Source organism: Erpetoichthys calabaricus, chromosome 11, assembly GCF_900747795.2.
Source record: "Erpetoichthys calabaricus chromosome 11, fErpCal1.3, whole genome shotgun sequence".
NCBI classification, from domain to species: Eukaryota; Metazoa; Chordata; class Cladistia; order Polypteriformes; family Polypteridae; genus Erpetoichthys; species Erpetoichthys calabaricus.
Window position 1 is genome coordinate 33,484,948 of NC_041404.2, and position 14,694 is coordinate 33,499,641.

Genomic DNA, 14,694 nt, shown 5'->3' on the forward strand with positions numbered 1-14,694 from the left:
TTTGTCTTCCTCTCCCTTTCTGGCTATCTGAACACAGCAAAATGCCATTCTGATCAATCCATTTTCTAAACTGGCTAATCCAGTTCAAATTCATGGGAGCTGAAGTTTATCAAAGGTCAACAGGCAGGAAGCCATCAAGTCCATCACCGAGTGCACTCTGAAGAGTCCGCATATTTTAGAGATGTAGCAGAAAAAAGCAGAATATGGTGACCTAAGTTAACAGAGCTAACCACTTGAGTCACCCTGCTGCTTGTTTGTTTTGATGGAAATCCTAATAATTCTGGAAAATGAATGTGCATATAATAGTATGTTTCAAATTATATGTACACATCAGCTACACTGTAAAACGGTCCTTCATATTTCAAGCAGTGCTTTGACATCCGGAGCGGTGCCTGCTTGAGTCCCAAACTCCTTGGTTTTTCCCTGAGTTTCAGAAAATGACAATATGATACAAACACAAAGCTGAAAGCATAATTGTATCATGCAATTTAAAGAAGTGCAAAGCTTCTATGCGAGACGCATTTAAAAGATATGGAGAGACCCCGCCTAGAAACTGGAAAAACTGCAGAAACACATTTTTTGTGGTTATGACAAAGTGTTTATGGAGTTTTACACTGTACTTGCTAAGATCTCTGTATAAAATTAAACTTTGTATGTAAGTATCAATGATGTTACTGCATTACAAAGCACTTTGAGCTACATTATTTGTATGAACATGTGCTATATAAATAAATGTTGTTGTTGTATATACATTCATTTTTTGGCACTGTGATAAACAGGAGTATTAAAATACAGAACTCCATTGTAGCTCAGATCAGACTACCTGATGTCTGCCTTACCAGTGTGTCTGGTGGAATAGCACTGTAGATGGAACTTTATTTGTCCCCGGGGGAAATTTGGCTTTTTACAGAAGCTCATCAAATATATAAATATAATGATAGACACACACACTGGAATGACTCTAAAGCAAGAAAATTCAAAAGAAATGAAGCTTCTGACTGGGCCATCCCAATCCCAGTGAGGCATCATGCAGGCCTGTTGCTGTTGGTATAAAGGAGCCCCGTTGTGTTTCCTGACACACTTTGTTGGCTGCAAGTCCTCAGTGTTAGTTTGTCAGAGAGAGGATGTGCAGCATTGTTCAGAATGGCACTCAGTTTTGTTTTAATTCTCTCCTTTTTTTACGACCTGCAGGGGGTCCAGAGTGTGCCCCATAACTGAGGCTGTCTTTTAAATTAGTCTTGTCCCATTAGAAATATATGCCAGATACTGCATATTAAAATGTACATCTTAAAATGAAGAAGCATTTTTTAAGATGTTTCAGATATTTTTTTCTCTGATACACTATGTTAAAATGGCTTCCTGTGTTGTTGTTAGGTGTGCACTGAATATACAACGGATTGCTGTTTGAAAGGTTAATGGGCCAGACAATTTGATTGGTAAGTTACCATTTGGATTTACTGAACAAAAGAGGTAAAAGTGGTAATAATGATTTGGTAAAAGCAGACAATACTACTACTACTGCATTATGGTACCGGGGACAGGACAGGACCAAACCTAGGAAGACATGCCTGTGTGTTACATAGCACAGTGATGGACTGTCTCATACCGGCCCAATTTACTTTATCGAGCTTATATAAAAAAGTCATTGTATAACTTTAACGTAGGCCCCGTATTAGAGAAGGGAACTGATGTGGCATGTGGAGTCAGTCTTTACCAAAACTGCAATTCTTAGCCTAAAAGTGTTTGGTTATAACCCAAAATAATAGCCACTTTATAAAACCCTTTACATGCCACTCTACTGCTGGTAAACACACGTGCCATCACTTTCATCTCTACAACCACATAAAGACACCAATTAACACAGCACGCGGTACCCTTTGGGGGTGAAAACTCTTAAAAGTGAATTCCTGCATTCAATGGCCAAACTTTGTCCAACTGTACATGTGGGGACATTGCAACACTGTTCCCTTTATTAACTCTCTTCAGGTAACCGTCTCCAAATGATAACATTTAGCAGGGATCAGAATCGCACAGGATAAGCAGATGAACATTTTAAGAAATATTTCACAAAATGTGGTCGTCACCATTTTTGTCCCCACATCAGATCGCGGCCATCACTACTAAACAGCCCACTGTTAATGATAGATACAGTAGGTAGAGAGGTGTGAAAGGCACTATATTAGATGGACAGAATGATGTCAAGGCCACCATGTAAAATCAAGAGAAAGATACTGAGAGGCGTAGAGGTATGTGACAGCTACTAGGATAGATAAATATGTAGACTTACGTGGAAGGCACTACATACTTTAAGGAATGTATTTCTTTTAATTATATATCTGTCTTATAGTACTAGGGTGTTGCACCGTGTTAGCCATTCCCTTGGGAATTTTCCCTTGGGATTAAGTATCTATCTATCTATCTATCTATCTATCTATCTATCTATCTATCTATCTATCTATCTATCTATCTATCTATCTATCTATCTATCTATCTGTCTGTCTGTCTGTCTGTCTGTCTGTCTGTCTGTCTGTCTGTCTGTCTGTCTGTCTGTCTGTCTGTCTTGAATTTAGTGAAAAGTCAAGCAAAATTACCCCTTTTATTGGCTAACTAAAAAGATTACAATATGCAAGCTTTCGAGGCAACTCGGGACCCTTCTTCAGGCAAGCTGTAATACAGAAACTGGAGCTCCCTGTGTTTATATAGACACTAGGACAAGTAACAGCATTAGAAAACTGTGAGACATCTTAAATGTAAAAAATTAATAGACCTCTTCAGGCTAAGATTCATTAAGCAAGAGAGGAGAACAATGTATGGTCAAGATCTTTGGGTAAGACAACTGTCCAACAAAGTCTTTTGAGGTTTCTGATGAGTTTTTTAATACTGTGTGGGTCTCTTGACTGGTTGTCTGTGTCAGTCCAGTTTCTGTATTACATCTTGTCTGAAGAAGGGGCCCGAGTTGCCTCGAAAGCTTGCATATTACTATCTGTCTTATGTAAGTGTCCGTTCTTTATTTTATTGATTACTTCTTCTTCTTCTTCCACAGCCATTTCAAATTTTATAGATAGATAGATGCAATATGTAGGTAGGTGTGAAAGGCACTATATTAGATGTACTGATTATTTTTTGTGTCCTATTTATGCCTTATTTTCTTATGTGATATTAATTTGTTATTCTTTGCATGTAATTACTTCTTTGATATCTTGTAAAGCACTCTGAGATGCATTGTTTGAGTGAGAATGTGCTATAAAAATGTTGTTGCTCTTATACTGTTAATAGGCAGAGGCATATGAAAGGTAAGACACTGTATTAGACGGATAGTTCGATATAGATAGACAGGCCCTATATGTTATATAATAATAACAGGGATATGATAATATTAGAAAAGGAAATGTTAAATAGATACAAATAAAGAGATAGATGGAGAAGGAAAGGAACCCACACCATAGTTTATTCATCTCTAGATTAAATTCACAAGGCACTACTAACTGTGGATCATCAAAGTGCTGAATTATAAGACTGAGAAATCAAACCTGAGACTTACTATACTGTATTACCTAAAAATTTGAAAGTAAAATAGGCTTAATCTGCCTCACACATGTTAAAGACCATCATGTCACAATAAAAAGTAGATTTGCTAAAATCATAAAACAGTTTCTGCAAGCAAAAAGAAACACCAGAAGAGCCACAAGTACTCACGTGTTATTATCATGCTGTGTCTTTCCACTTTCTATCCCCTTGATCAATCGTGTACCCAACCCGCCTCTCTGGCAGCATTCTAGGAAATGAGCCCCTCCAGTGACATATGCATCTTCAAACAACACGCGGCAGCGGCAGCTCCTCTGTCCTTGTTACTTTCTGCCTCCCACTCTCAAATGCTGTCTCCAGTCACTTCTGACTTTAAGAGTGAAATTGGAAGCAACAGGTTTTACCACTCCTCTGCTGGACTGAACCAACTGCGGGGGGGAGTTGTGCTCAGAGGCTGTCGATTCAGCTGGCTAGGAGAGCATTTGAAATGCAAATTTTACAGATTAGATGGGAACAACTGAGCATACTGTGGTAAGGCATGCTGACAATGGGAGAGGTGCTTAAATAAAATAAACATTTCAAGGAAAACCAATGACGCTCAGGCATCCCACACTTCCTCACCCCACTAGTAACAGACAGAGTTCTCCTGGGGTACCAACAGCATGACGCCCTCTCCTCCACAACCCAGATGTTTTGTTTCCACACCTGCTCTATGACTCAGTAACTCTTCACAGGCATTCCCTGCTCGACGCATGTCTGAGATGGTTTTCCTCCCACATCCACAAGATGAGTGTGTTAGGAGAATTGGATAAGAGTGAGTGGGAGTGGGAGAATGTGCTGTGTTCTGAGATGGAGAGGTTGCTTTCCGCTTTGTGTCCAGTGCCAGTTTAGGTTTTGAGTCCCCCAAGTCCCCCCACAGGCCCCGTGCATGCTGAACCTCTACTATCAATTCATTTTTAATTGTTTATGCTCTCCAAAGGTTTTTATTATTATTATTTGCTATTTATTTGAATAAATTGAATGATCTTGCATTTCATCATGTTACTTTGAATTATACTCATGGATGTTTCATGATGGTATGCTCTATGAAATGGCAGCACGGTGGTTAATGCTCTTTTGTTAATGAGTCCACATCTTGGATTTCAGTTCTGCACCTGGTGGTTGTCCGTGTGGAATTTGTAAGGTCTCCCTGTGTTTAGGTGGTTTTCCTCCTAGGAACTTTGTCTCCCCCCCACCTATCTCCAAAGACTTACAGGTTAGGTCAAATGGGCCAGTATGTGTGTGATTGAACGGGCCCTGATATTTACATTATTTTACTTGGCCAACACTTTTATCCAAAGTGGCTTACAACATTTGAGATACAATTGGTTCCATTTCTTTTGTTTTTCCAACTGGAGCACAGGTGGGTGAAGTGACTTGCTCAGGGTCACGCAGTGTCAGTGGTGGGATTCAAACCCACAACCTCAGGGTTTGTGGTCCAAAGCCTGAACCACTGTGCCCAGCTGCCTGAGATGAACTGGCACCCCTTCCCAACATCAGACAACATCCCCTCTGCTGTCAGGACAGCCTCCAGACCACTGTGATCCTGAACTGAAAATGAATATATGAGTGATTATTTGATGATATTGGAAGAATTCAGATGTGGTATAATTATAACAAAAATGATAAAATTGATTGATACTGGGAAAACACCAAATCACCTTTAAAAGGAATACTCCACTCAAGAAATGATAGATTTTTTTATATGTTTCTTATCCAATGTAGTTTGTAGTGATGGCCAAGAAAACAAATGTAACTCACTTTATATGCAGAATGGAGGCAACAAAGTTTTTATTTGAAACAGGCATCTGTGGTTACCTGCCCTGGACAAGCAGCAAGTAATATCAAAAATATAAGACATTTGACAAGCAAGAGGAGACCATTCAGTCCATCAGGCCCGTTTGTTTAGCTAACAGCTAAGCTGTCCCAACATCTCATCCAGATTCTTCTTCAAGGTTCTTAAGGTTTCTGCTTCAAATTCCCACAACTCCTGAAGTGCTTCCAGGCTTCAGTCTTAAATGGACTTCCCCATACTTTCCACCGGCGTCCTTGAGTATGGGATTCACTTTTAAGTTGATAGAAAATCCATGAACAAAAATCTGACGTTGCTTGTGTCCCATAATCCACATGTCAAGTCATCCAGTTGTATGCTCACGACATTCCAAATGTGTGTGCTTTTACTTAAATATAAACTATATAATAAAACACTAAGGTCTGTGTGTCCAGACACTCTGAAGAATCTGATTGGTCAGTTTAGCTTTGATGACAAAAAAGGAAGTAAAGGCGTATGCTGAGGGAGTCTCCTTCAAAGACAGCCAGTATAAAACTGGACAGGAGGCGAGAAAGGCGCCTCGAAAATGACGACAGAGTCTGGGAAGCAGGCTTTACGGGAAAGGGCTCAAGAAAATGAACGCCAGTGAAGAGATGTTCACAGAAGAAAGGCGCTGAAGGTACATGTGGGGCAAGTGATAGCAAATATTTTTTGATTTTTCTATTACCTGACTTTGACTAAGTGTCTTTGGATTATATGTGCAAATGAGAGCACTCCAAGAACAGCCATGAAAAAAATGGAGAAGCTCCACGCACAAGCAGTGACTTGGAAGGGAAATGCGCCCAGGTCTGTGCGGCTGTCAGCCACCTGCTTTAGCCACTGAGCCAATCAGATTAATGCATCATTATCTTGTGCCACTTCCCACCATACTGCATTCATCGCACACATCTCAAAGAGACATTTCAATAATAAATAGACAGCAATCCCTTTAACATGATGGCTCTCTGGAACCCCAGGTTCAACACTTTTATTCAAATCGATTCCACCCTGAGCCATCATTCTGAAATCTGATCAGCCAGGCTGCAGGGGTCCTTGTCACAGAACTATTATTTATGCTGCAGGCCGCAAACAAAATATTCACACTTTCCGGATTCCTGGTGGGGAGCACAATGGATGCGACTCGAGTGGTTTACATATTTTTCATCTTCATGCCACAAGAGAAATAGCTTGGGCTGAGTTCTTCTGAAACATTCTGGTGACAAGTAGAAGGTCAGCCAGACTTTACTACAAGGACTGGAGACTCAAGTGCTTCCAGTAAACATGGACAAGAAGGACAAGTGTGTGTGAAACATAAAGAGCTGATGAAAGAGTGACCTTCAAAGGCTGAACGGAGGGCATTCAAACAACTTAGCAGCAAGGCTACTGCTTGCTTTCTTTCTATGTTATATATGCATTTCAAATATTTATATATATTCATAGCATTTGTAGTCTGAATCACAATCTGATTGTATGGTAACGCTACCAGGTAACGCTTGTGGTTGTGATTCAGACTACGAATGCTATGAATGTAATTACCCCGATCTCCAGGCTGGCAAATAAATGAACCACACGCCATGGCGCAACATAAAGAGGCTTCGCCGCTGATGTCTGAGGTTTGACCCCTGAGAGGGCTGCAGTGAGTGTGTACGCCTGATGAGCCCAAATAAGGGCGAAACACGTGTCGCGTACTCTTTGCATTATTTGACAGTAAAACTATGCAATATACTGTATATGCATTTACTGTATATTTGTGTGTGTGTGTGTGTATGTATATATATATATATATATATATATATATATATATAGTGGCAGACGGCCAGGATGCCTGAGAGATGGAAGGACGGGAGAAGGACGCTTTTCCAGGACACTGCCTCCCCCAAAATGCTAGATGGAAGCTCCCCTGGAGTGTAACGGTGGGACTTGGAGTGCAGTTTCTCAGCCCTGTTGGGTACCATGGATGCCACCAGGAGGAGCTCTGAGAGGACCGGAGGAGCCATGCCTCATCCATAGCCGAGAAATTCTTCTAAGTCATGAGGATTGGAGCCCTGAAGTACTTCTGGGCTGAAGAAAATAAGCCAGTTCTCCATCTGAGTGCTAGCAAGTTACGTGGGTGGAAGGACAGAAGCACTTCCAGGTCAAGGACTATTTAAAGGACTGAAGAAAACCCAGCAAGGGAGCCGGAGTCGGGAGGAGTGCGACAGAGCTTGCTGGGAGGTGGAGGAGAGAATTATTGTGCTTATTTATTATATTGTATTGCCTGTTTACTGTGGCTGGGGTGCTTTGGAGGCACTGCTTAAAAAGAAGAAGAATTAAAAATACTTCTGAGTGCTTTTAACCTGTGTCTGTGTCTGTCTGTTGGGTTTAACAGGGCAACAGCAACCCCTAACGTTCTTTCTATATATATATTTATATACTGTATAATGTGATAGATAGATAGACAGATACAGTAGATAAAAAGTATATATATACAGGCACATGAAGAAAGGGGTGGCTGCAGTGGCTCAGTCCCTGGCCCTTTTCACCTCACTGTATCGAGAATACTTTCCTCCATTTAGGACCTAATCGATTGCTGACAGGCACAAGCACATGCTTAAACATTGTAAGTAACAGAGAAAAAGAAGTGGCAATAAGCAACATGGTTGTTAAGAGCATGCAAGCTGCTGTTTACTCTTCCAAATGATAATAAAGCATGGCTTATGATAATTATTGCAATTAATATCACAAAATCATATAGGCAGAATAATGATAGACATCTGCTAAGTGTGAAGCACATGCGACGCGGCAATCTGCTGGTGCTCGTAAACTACTAGGGCTGGAACATTGATCTTGGGAGGACTGGAGATCTGTGTGTTTTTAGTAATAAATATCTGTGTGTTGGTCATGTTGTTTGGTACTATGTCTTTGCTCAAGTCACACATATTCAGTTTGTGTATAACGCCTGCTCTTTTAGTTGACGAAGGACCTAAGATATCTGCTGTGTAAAATACATACAGTCAAGTTCTTGTGAGCAGGGTTGCTGGATATCAGTTTGGAATTATCACCCAAACTCTCCTTAACAATAGCCCAAAAGTAGCCCGATTGTAGTGTCATGGCTTTTGCCTCAGTATATAATATCCCAATGCAGAGATGCTCAGTGCCAGAGTACACCTTTGTATTTCAAGGGTGAGACGTCTCGGCCCAACCAAGGCCAGATTAAGACCCCTATGGACGCTCAAAAGACCCTGATATTACCCCCTCACCCCACAATCCCCACTGAGGTCATACTCAGATATTAAAAAGATTAAAGATCAGGTACAGGGATTGAAGTATAAAAAGACCCCAAACTTTTTACTTTCACCTTTGTTTTTTTAATCCGTAGTGTATTGCAATGAATGTAACAAACTGATGAGTGCAACATCACATTTACGGGAGGTCAACTTGTGGTAGCACAGTTAACAAACATCAGTTAAACATTTTTCACCACTTTGGGGCAAAAAAGTAATATGCAACTAAATCGTCTTTTGTTTCTATATTTGCTCCAAATAAAATAAAAGACCATATAAGAGTCGGACTGCACTTTGCTGCCAAGAAGGCCACATTAGCCTTGTCCAGACTGTCTGTACGGTCATCTCAACAGCAGTTTGTTCAAAGCATCATTTTGGTCTGTTTTATGAAAATGCTGTCAATGTCCGGTACAGTTTTCAGCCAAACTACATTTCATACAATATAATTAACTTGAAAAGGGTTTATCTTTTGATATTTTTTGTTAGATTTTAAATATTAGTATTTTTCTATGGACATTTTTTTTGTCACATACAGTATACATGACTTATCCTTGTTGTATGTGTTGATTTGCTTGTGTGATTATTATTGCTGTGTTCACGTTATGTATTGTTCTTTGAATACATTTTTTTTTTCTGTTTTCTCTATTATCTGTTTTAAGTATATTATTTTGATTTATCCATGATTATCACTTACTCTGTTGATTTCTGCTTACACTTATCATTATCAGTAGTATTAAAATATTAACAGATCCTGTCCCATAAAGTGACACTGTCCACCAAAAGTTCTGCACGTCACTGTATTTGCATGTATGTATATCTGATATATGTATAATTTGTATCTGATTTTGCATTATCCAGCCATTCGTGGTGTGGCTGCAGGTCTTCCCTGCACACATACATTAAGAAATCTTCAAGTGAGTGGATTTTCAGCTCTGCCAGGAACAGCGCTAGTCAAACATTTACTCCTGAGAAAGGTCATTTTGTCAGTTTTCAAAAGGACATTCAGAGAGTATGGACAGCCAGTCAATAGCGTGTGTGCAAACACCTCACCAGCCCATGAGGCTCACGTAGCGTAACGTACCAAGCAGCTGACAAGAAGGTGATGCCGTCTCCATTAATGGGAAATACGGGCGCAAACAGCCAAGGTCAGGTGGGTTTATTAGTGGTCATATCACCAGGGCAGTTTACGGTGGTACCAGAGGTCTCAGCCTGACTACCAGTTCTGAACTGGCACGCTTGCTTCATTTAGATAAGCAGATAAGAACTAAGTGGTAAGGGGAATGATGAACATAACAGTTTATCTAGCAAATTAGGTACATAGCACTCAGTTAATACTGTAAAATCAATAAATGAGACAATGGGTCTCATGTTGGTTAACAGTGTCTGAAAAAAAAACTGCAAGCAATATGCAAAAATTAAATAAAATGCCAAAGGTTAAAACAAACACAAATGCTAAAAAAAATACAAATATTGTTCCTCCATCCATTTATTTTTAGCATACACGTTCTGCACTTCTTCTCCTATGGGATCAAAAAGAGCAGTTGCATATCCCAGGAACATCAGGTCTAATGTAGAAACCAGTCCTGGATGGGCTGTCTGGCCACTTCATGACACACTTGTGCACTCGCCAGTTAGCAAAGCGTGCATGCCTTTCGGGTATGAAATAAATCAAGAATGAATACAAGAACATGTAAATCTTAAAGAGTTAGGGACTGGGCTGGGGATCAAACACAGGGGTGATGATGCAGCAGTGCCAAGTATTGTGCCACCAGGCCATCCAATATAAGACTTTATGGAGAGATGGGCTGAGCAGACACGTCTTTAATCAGCTTGTAACACTAAGCATTCATCCCTTGCTAAGAATATCACTTTTCCGTACTCTGGATAATTAGGACTCCTGAATTATTTTACTGAAAATTGCTATATTGAGTATTCATGATAGACTATCAAACAATTAATAACACACATGATGGAGATATAGGGCAGCACGGAGGAACTTTAGTAAGCATTGCTGTCACTCAGCTTCAGGTGGCAGAGGTAAAGCCAGTTTGGAGTTGCCAATAAACTTTGAGATCTGTGAGGAAATCGGAAAATGCACAGAAAATCCTCATAGACACAAAGAAAACATGCAGACCCGGTCTTCTGTAAGTACAAGGTACCACTTGTCAATATAATATAATATAATATAATATAATATAATATAATATAATATCTCTCTATTATAAAAAGAAATCCTGTCCTGGAAAGCAAATGCAAGGCTACGATACGTGATCATCTCGGAAGACATTTTAAAGACCCGCGAGACCAAGGAGACTTGCCACGGAGTGTCTCGCGGGGACCGTAAACATGAGACTTGGTGCCAAGAGATTGTCCCAGGGCCGTAGCAAAAAGGACAGCTGCTGTACAGGCTTTAAAAAGATCGAAGGGCAGCTCGACAGCAGCTACCCCAACCGAACGCGAGCAGCGTTATACATCCTGCAAGAAAGAATTCAACCACGTCCGGGGCCAGAAATAAAAGACAGGTATTACTTTTACAACGTCACGAGAGACCAGGCAGTGAGCCATCATTTAAAACAAGTCAACAGACCTCTAAGCTAGCAGTTGTTGGATTGCTTTTGGCAGACAAGCATCATGTGCTCGGAGCTCTTAAAACAACGACATGCGACAGACAGAAGAGGCAGCTAGCAAGCAGCAAAAAGACAGCAAATGATCCAAAGGCATATCCTTAGCGTACGTTCAGCCGCAACACCCTTCACAACACGAGCAGCATTATACGTCTGGCAAGAAAGAGATGTAACCACGCGTGGGGCAGGAAATAAAGAAACAAGTATTGTTTTTACAGAAGTTTTTAAAGTAAAAGTGAAAATAATGCATATGTAACAATTCCTAAGAAAATAACAATCTGTTTAAATTGTAGATTGCCTGCCTAAGGTAAAGTCATCCCTGGTGAATGGGGACATGGGAATGAGGGGTCTTTTCATCGGATTAGCGCTGTTTCAGATGTGGAATGGCAAAATGGGGGAGGCAGCTTAACGAATGAGGTCTCCAGGACTTAAAACAAATCTAAATCATATTATGTGATATCATCTAATGTGAAATTCTACTCCGTACTTCTAGAATTTTTATACTGTATTGAGGATTTATTCTGTTCTATGTATTGTACTGTATTGTATTGCTCCCCTGACACCCACTGAACGCCCAACCTACCTGGAAAGGGGTCTCTCTTTGAACTGCCTTTCCCAAAATTTCTTCAATTTTTTTCCCTACAAGGGTTTTTTTTGGGAGTTTTTTCTGGTCTTCTTAGAGGGTCAAGGCTGGGGGGCTGTCAGGAGGCAGGGCGTGTTAAAGTCCATTGCAGCACTTCTTGTGTGATTTTGGGCTATATAAAAAATAAATTGTATTGTATATCCGGTAAACCAAACACAGGGGGTTGGCGAGCGAAGCCCCCTAGTAATATAATATAATACGCTACAGTGGCTGTCCGTTTGTCTGTCCAGGATTTTAAATCACCTGTTGCTCGCAAAACGTTTGAACTATTGACCTGAAATTTGGTACATATATACTACATGACGTCTACTATCTGCTTTCGGGGTGATGATTGATCTCCAAGGTTATTCCTCGTTTTATTTTTATTTTATTGCAGAATCAACCAACAGGGCAGCCATGCGGCACATGTGTACGGGCGCCGTTCTCATCCCTACCACCTTCGCCGTCACTTCCTCTACCTCTTCATATCTTAAGTCTTCAATCTGCCTCAAGAATGATTTAAGTGCCTGCTTAAGTGAAAAATTAAAGAAAACGAACTAAGCAATTACAACACAAACACTGACGTAATCAGTTTTACTGCAAAAAGATGCCGACGAAAGAAGAGAAGAAGCGGGCCGCTAGGGTGGAGAAAAGAAGAGCTGCTCAGGAAGCAGCAAGTGCATCAACCTCTGAGCAAACGAATGCTAAACGTACAGAGAAAGAGGATAAAAACTAGGAATGCTCAAGTCAAGTGTATTCACTGCACGTTATTGTGCAGTACGCCGTTACTGATATAATATAATATAATATAATATAATATAATATAATATAATATAATGCGTCCCATCCAGGGATTGTTCCTGCCTTGCACCCAGTGCTTGCTGGGGTGGGTTTCTGCTGCCATGTGACGCTGCTCATGATCAATGAGTTTGGAGAGATCGATGGCACACCACCATGCTATGGGCCCATGGTTCAAATCTCATATTTGGTTGCCATCTATGTGGAATTTTCACGTTCTCCCAGTGTCAAAATTTGCTTTACTCCCACATTAACTAAAGTTTTGCGTGTTGGGTGATTTGCCAATTCTTAAATAGTCCTGTGTGGGTGAATGTGCACTTCTGAGTCCAGAGTAATGTGATGTCATATAAGTGCGTCTTTCTTTAAAATGCCAGTTCTCTTTTATATGGGAGATGGTTTTGGAAGCAGGAATGGAGGAGTCCGCTATACAATCTTGTCTTCAACCTAAATCTCTTTCTGTTTAAGGTAGTATACGTCCATCACATTGTACAAAACCATGTGAGTTTGAACCTCAGCGTTGACAAAAGATACAGTACTTGACACAACCAGCCTTTATTCCATTCTTCCAAGGCATTTGGTTATTAGAACCTGAGGAAAACTGATAGAATATTAATAAAAGAGAGCACGATACCATCTTGAAATCCATGCAGAGCGGTTTCTGTTGTTAGAGCATCTTCATTGCTGGTGAGGTGATGCAGCTTTTTAGTGCTGTGCCACTGTGAGACCCTGGATTACTGTTCTTGAAATGCCATCTTCTGGGATGGGCGTATCCCCAACCGTGCCCTGTGATGACTGCCACCTGAACTGTGTTGGATCCTGCCTTATGCTTGTTCCCAATGAGTTACCGCACAGACCTCTGATAGTTTGCCCCATTAATTGACACAGAGGCTCAGGAAGTAGAAGGATGTCGGTGTCCTTACTGATGTGCAGCATAGAGGGTTGATGTGTGTTACATAGTCAGATTACTTTTTAAATTAACGGGTAGCCTAATGCAATGCTTAGTTTATTGAAGTATAAATTCCCGCATTGCTTAAAAACAAATGTGCGTTGCTACACAAGCTTATTCCTGCCACTCAAAAATAAAAATTAAAAAGTGATTGTGTTATTTCACAAAGATATTGCCTGGTGTGGTCATCATACATACATACATGTGCTCTGGCCAACTGATGGCTGCTCATGAGGAGAGGTTAAGTACGAACATAGTGTGCAATCAAGTGTCAAGAACTGAGCAAAAGTTATACGTACATATTTAATCGTCCCAGTTTGGGGTCACAGGGAGACAGTGATGGTCGCCACAGTACCGAGTGTAGCACAGGGAGTAAACCTGGTGGGTGGTCTGCTGGCTGGATCTGATCAATGCAGTATCCGTTAAGTCCATCCATCCATTTTCCAACCTGCTGAATCCGAAAACAGGGTCACGGGGGTCTGCTGGAGCCAATCCCAGCCAACACAGGGCACAAGGCAGGAACCAATCCCGGGCAGGGTGCCAACCCACCGCAGATCCGTTAAGTCTCAATTCAGTTATTTGATGTACTGAGGATATTCTAAAATCGTGTGATTTGGTGGCACAACAGCCAGTGTTCACCCCAATAACCTTTGAGGGCTGAGATGGGAGATGTTCTTCAAACAGGCATTTTGAGAGACTTCATCTATCACGTTATAATCACTACTTTAAAGAAGGAAGATGAAAGTTTTCTCATTTCCACTTTTGTTGACCACATTTTGACTTGTTTAAAATTGTTAACAAGTTGTTTGTGATGTGTTAACATGGAGTCCTGTTGACCACTACATTTACATTTAAAATGAGCTTCATTGGAGTTGATGGTCTACTGCACCCAACACTAGATCTGACCTCCAAAGGAACCACAAAAGGAGCACTAAAAGCTGTATGATAAAATGAAGAGTGTTGAATGCTGCTTTATGTTATCATTCTGACCTGAAATGGAGTAGTAATGAAGGCTGCAAAATAGGTTTATTTTGATTTTACCAGCGGGTTTCATATTGGACTGGACT

General features: G+C 40.7%; 2 protein-coding genes across 3 annotated transcripts in view; one reads left to right on the plus strand and one right to left on the minus strand.

The window, feature by feature from the left end:
- The window catches only part of wwc1 (WW and C2 domain containing 1), a 389,372-nt gene that overhangs the window by 188,301 nt on the left and 186,377 nt on the right, over positions 1–14,694 (plus strand). The window lies entirely within an intron of this gene.
- Positions 1–14,694, minus strand: part of si:dkeyp-23e4.3 (rho GTPase-activating protein 7) — a 274,613-nt gene that overhangs the window by 54,341 nt on the left and 205,578 nt on the right. The window contains exon 1 of one of the 2 annotated variants that reach the window (XM_028812931.2): positions 3,697–3,872. The exons of the other annotated variant lie outside the window; for it this stretch is intronic. Coding sequence (XP_028668764.1) covers positions 3,697–3,709 — 13 coding nt within the window. The 5' untranslated portion in view covers positions 3,710–3,872. Of the gene's footprint in view, positions 1–3,696; positions 3,873–14,694 lie in introns of those variants that run through there. 2 annotated transcript variants of the gene reach the window in all.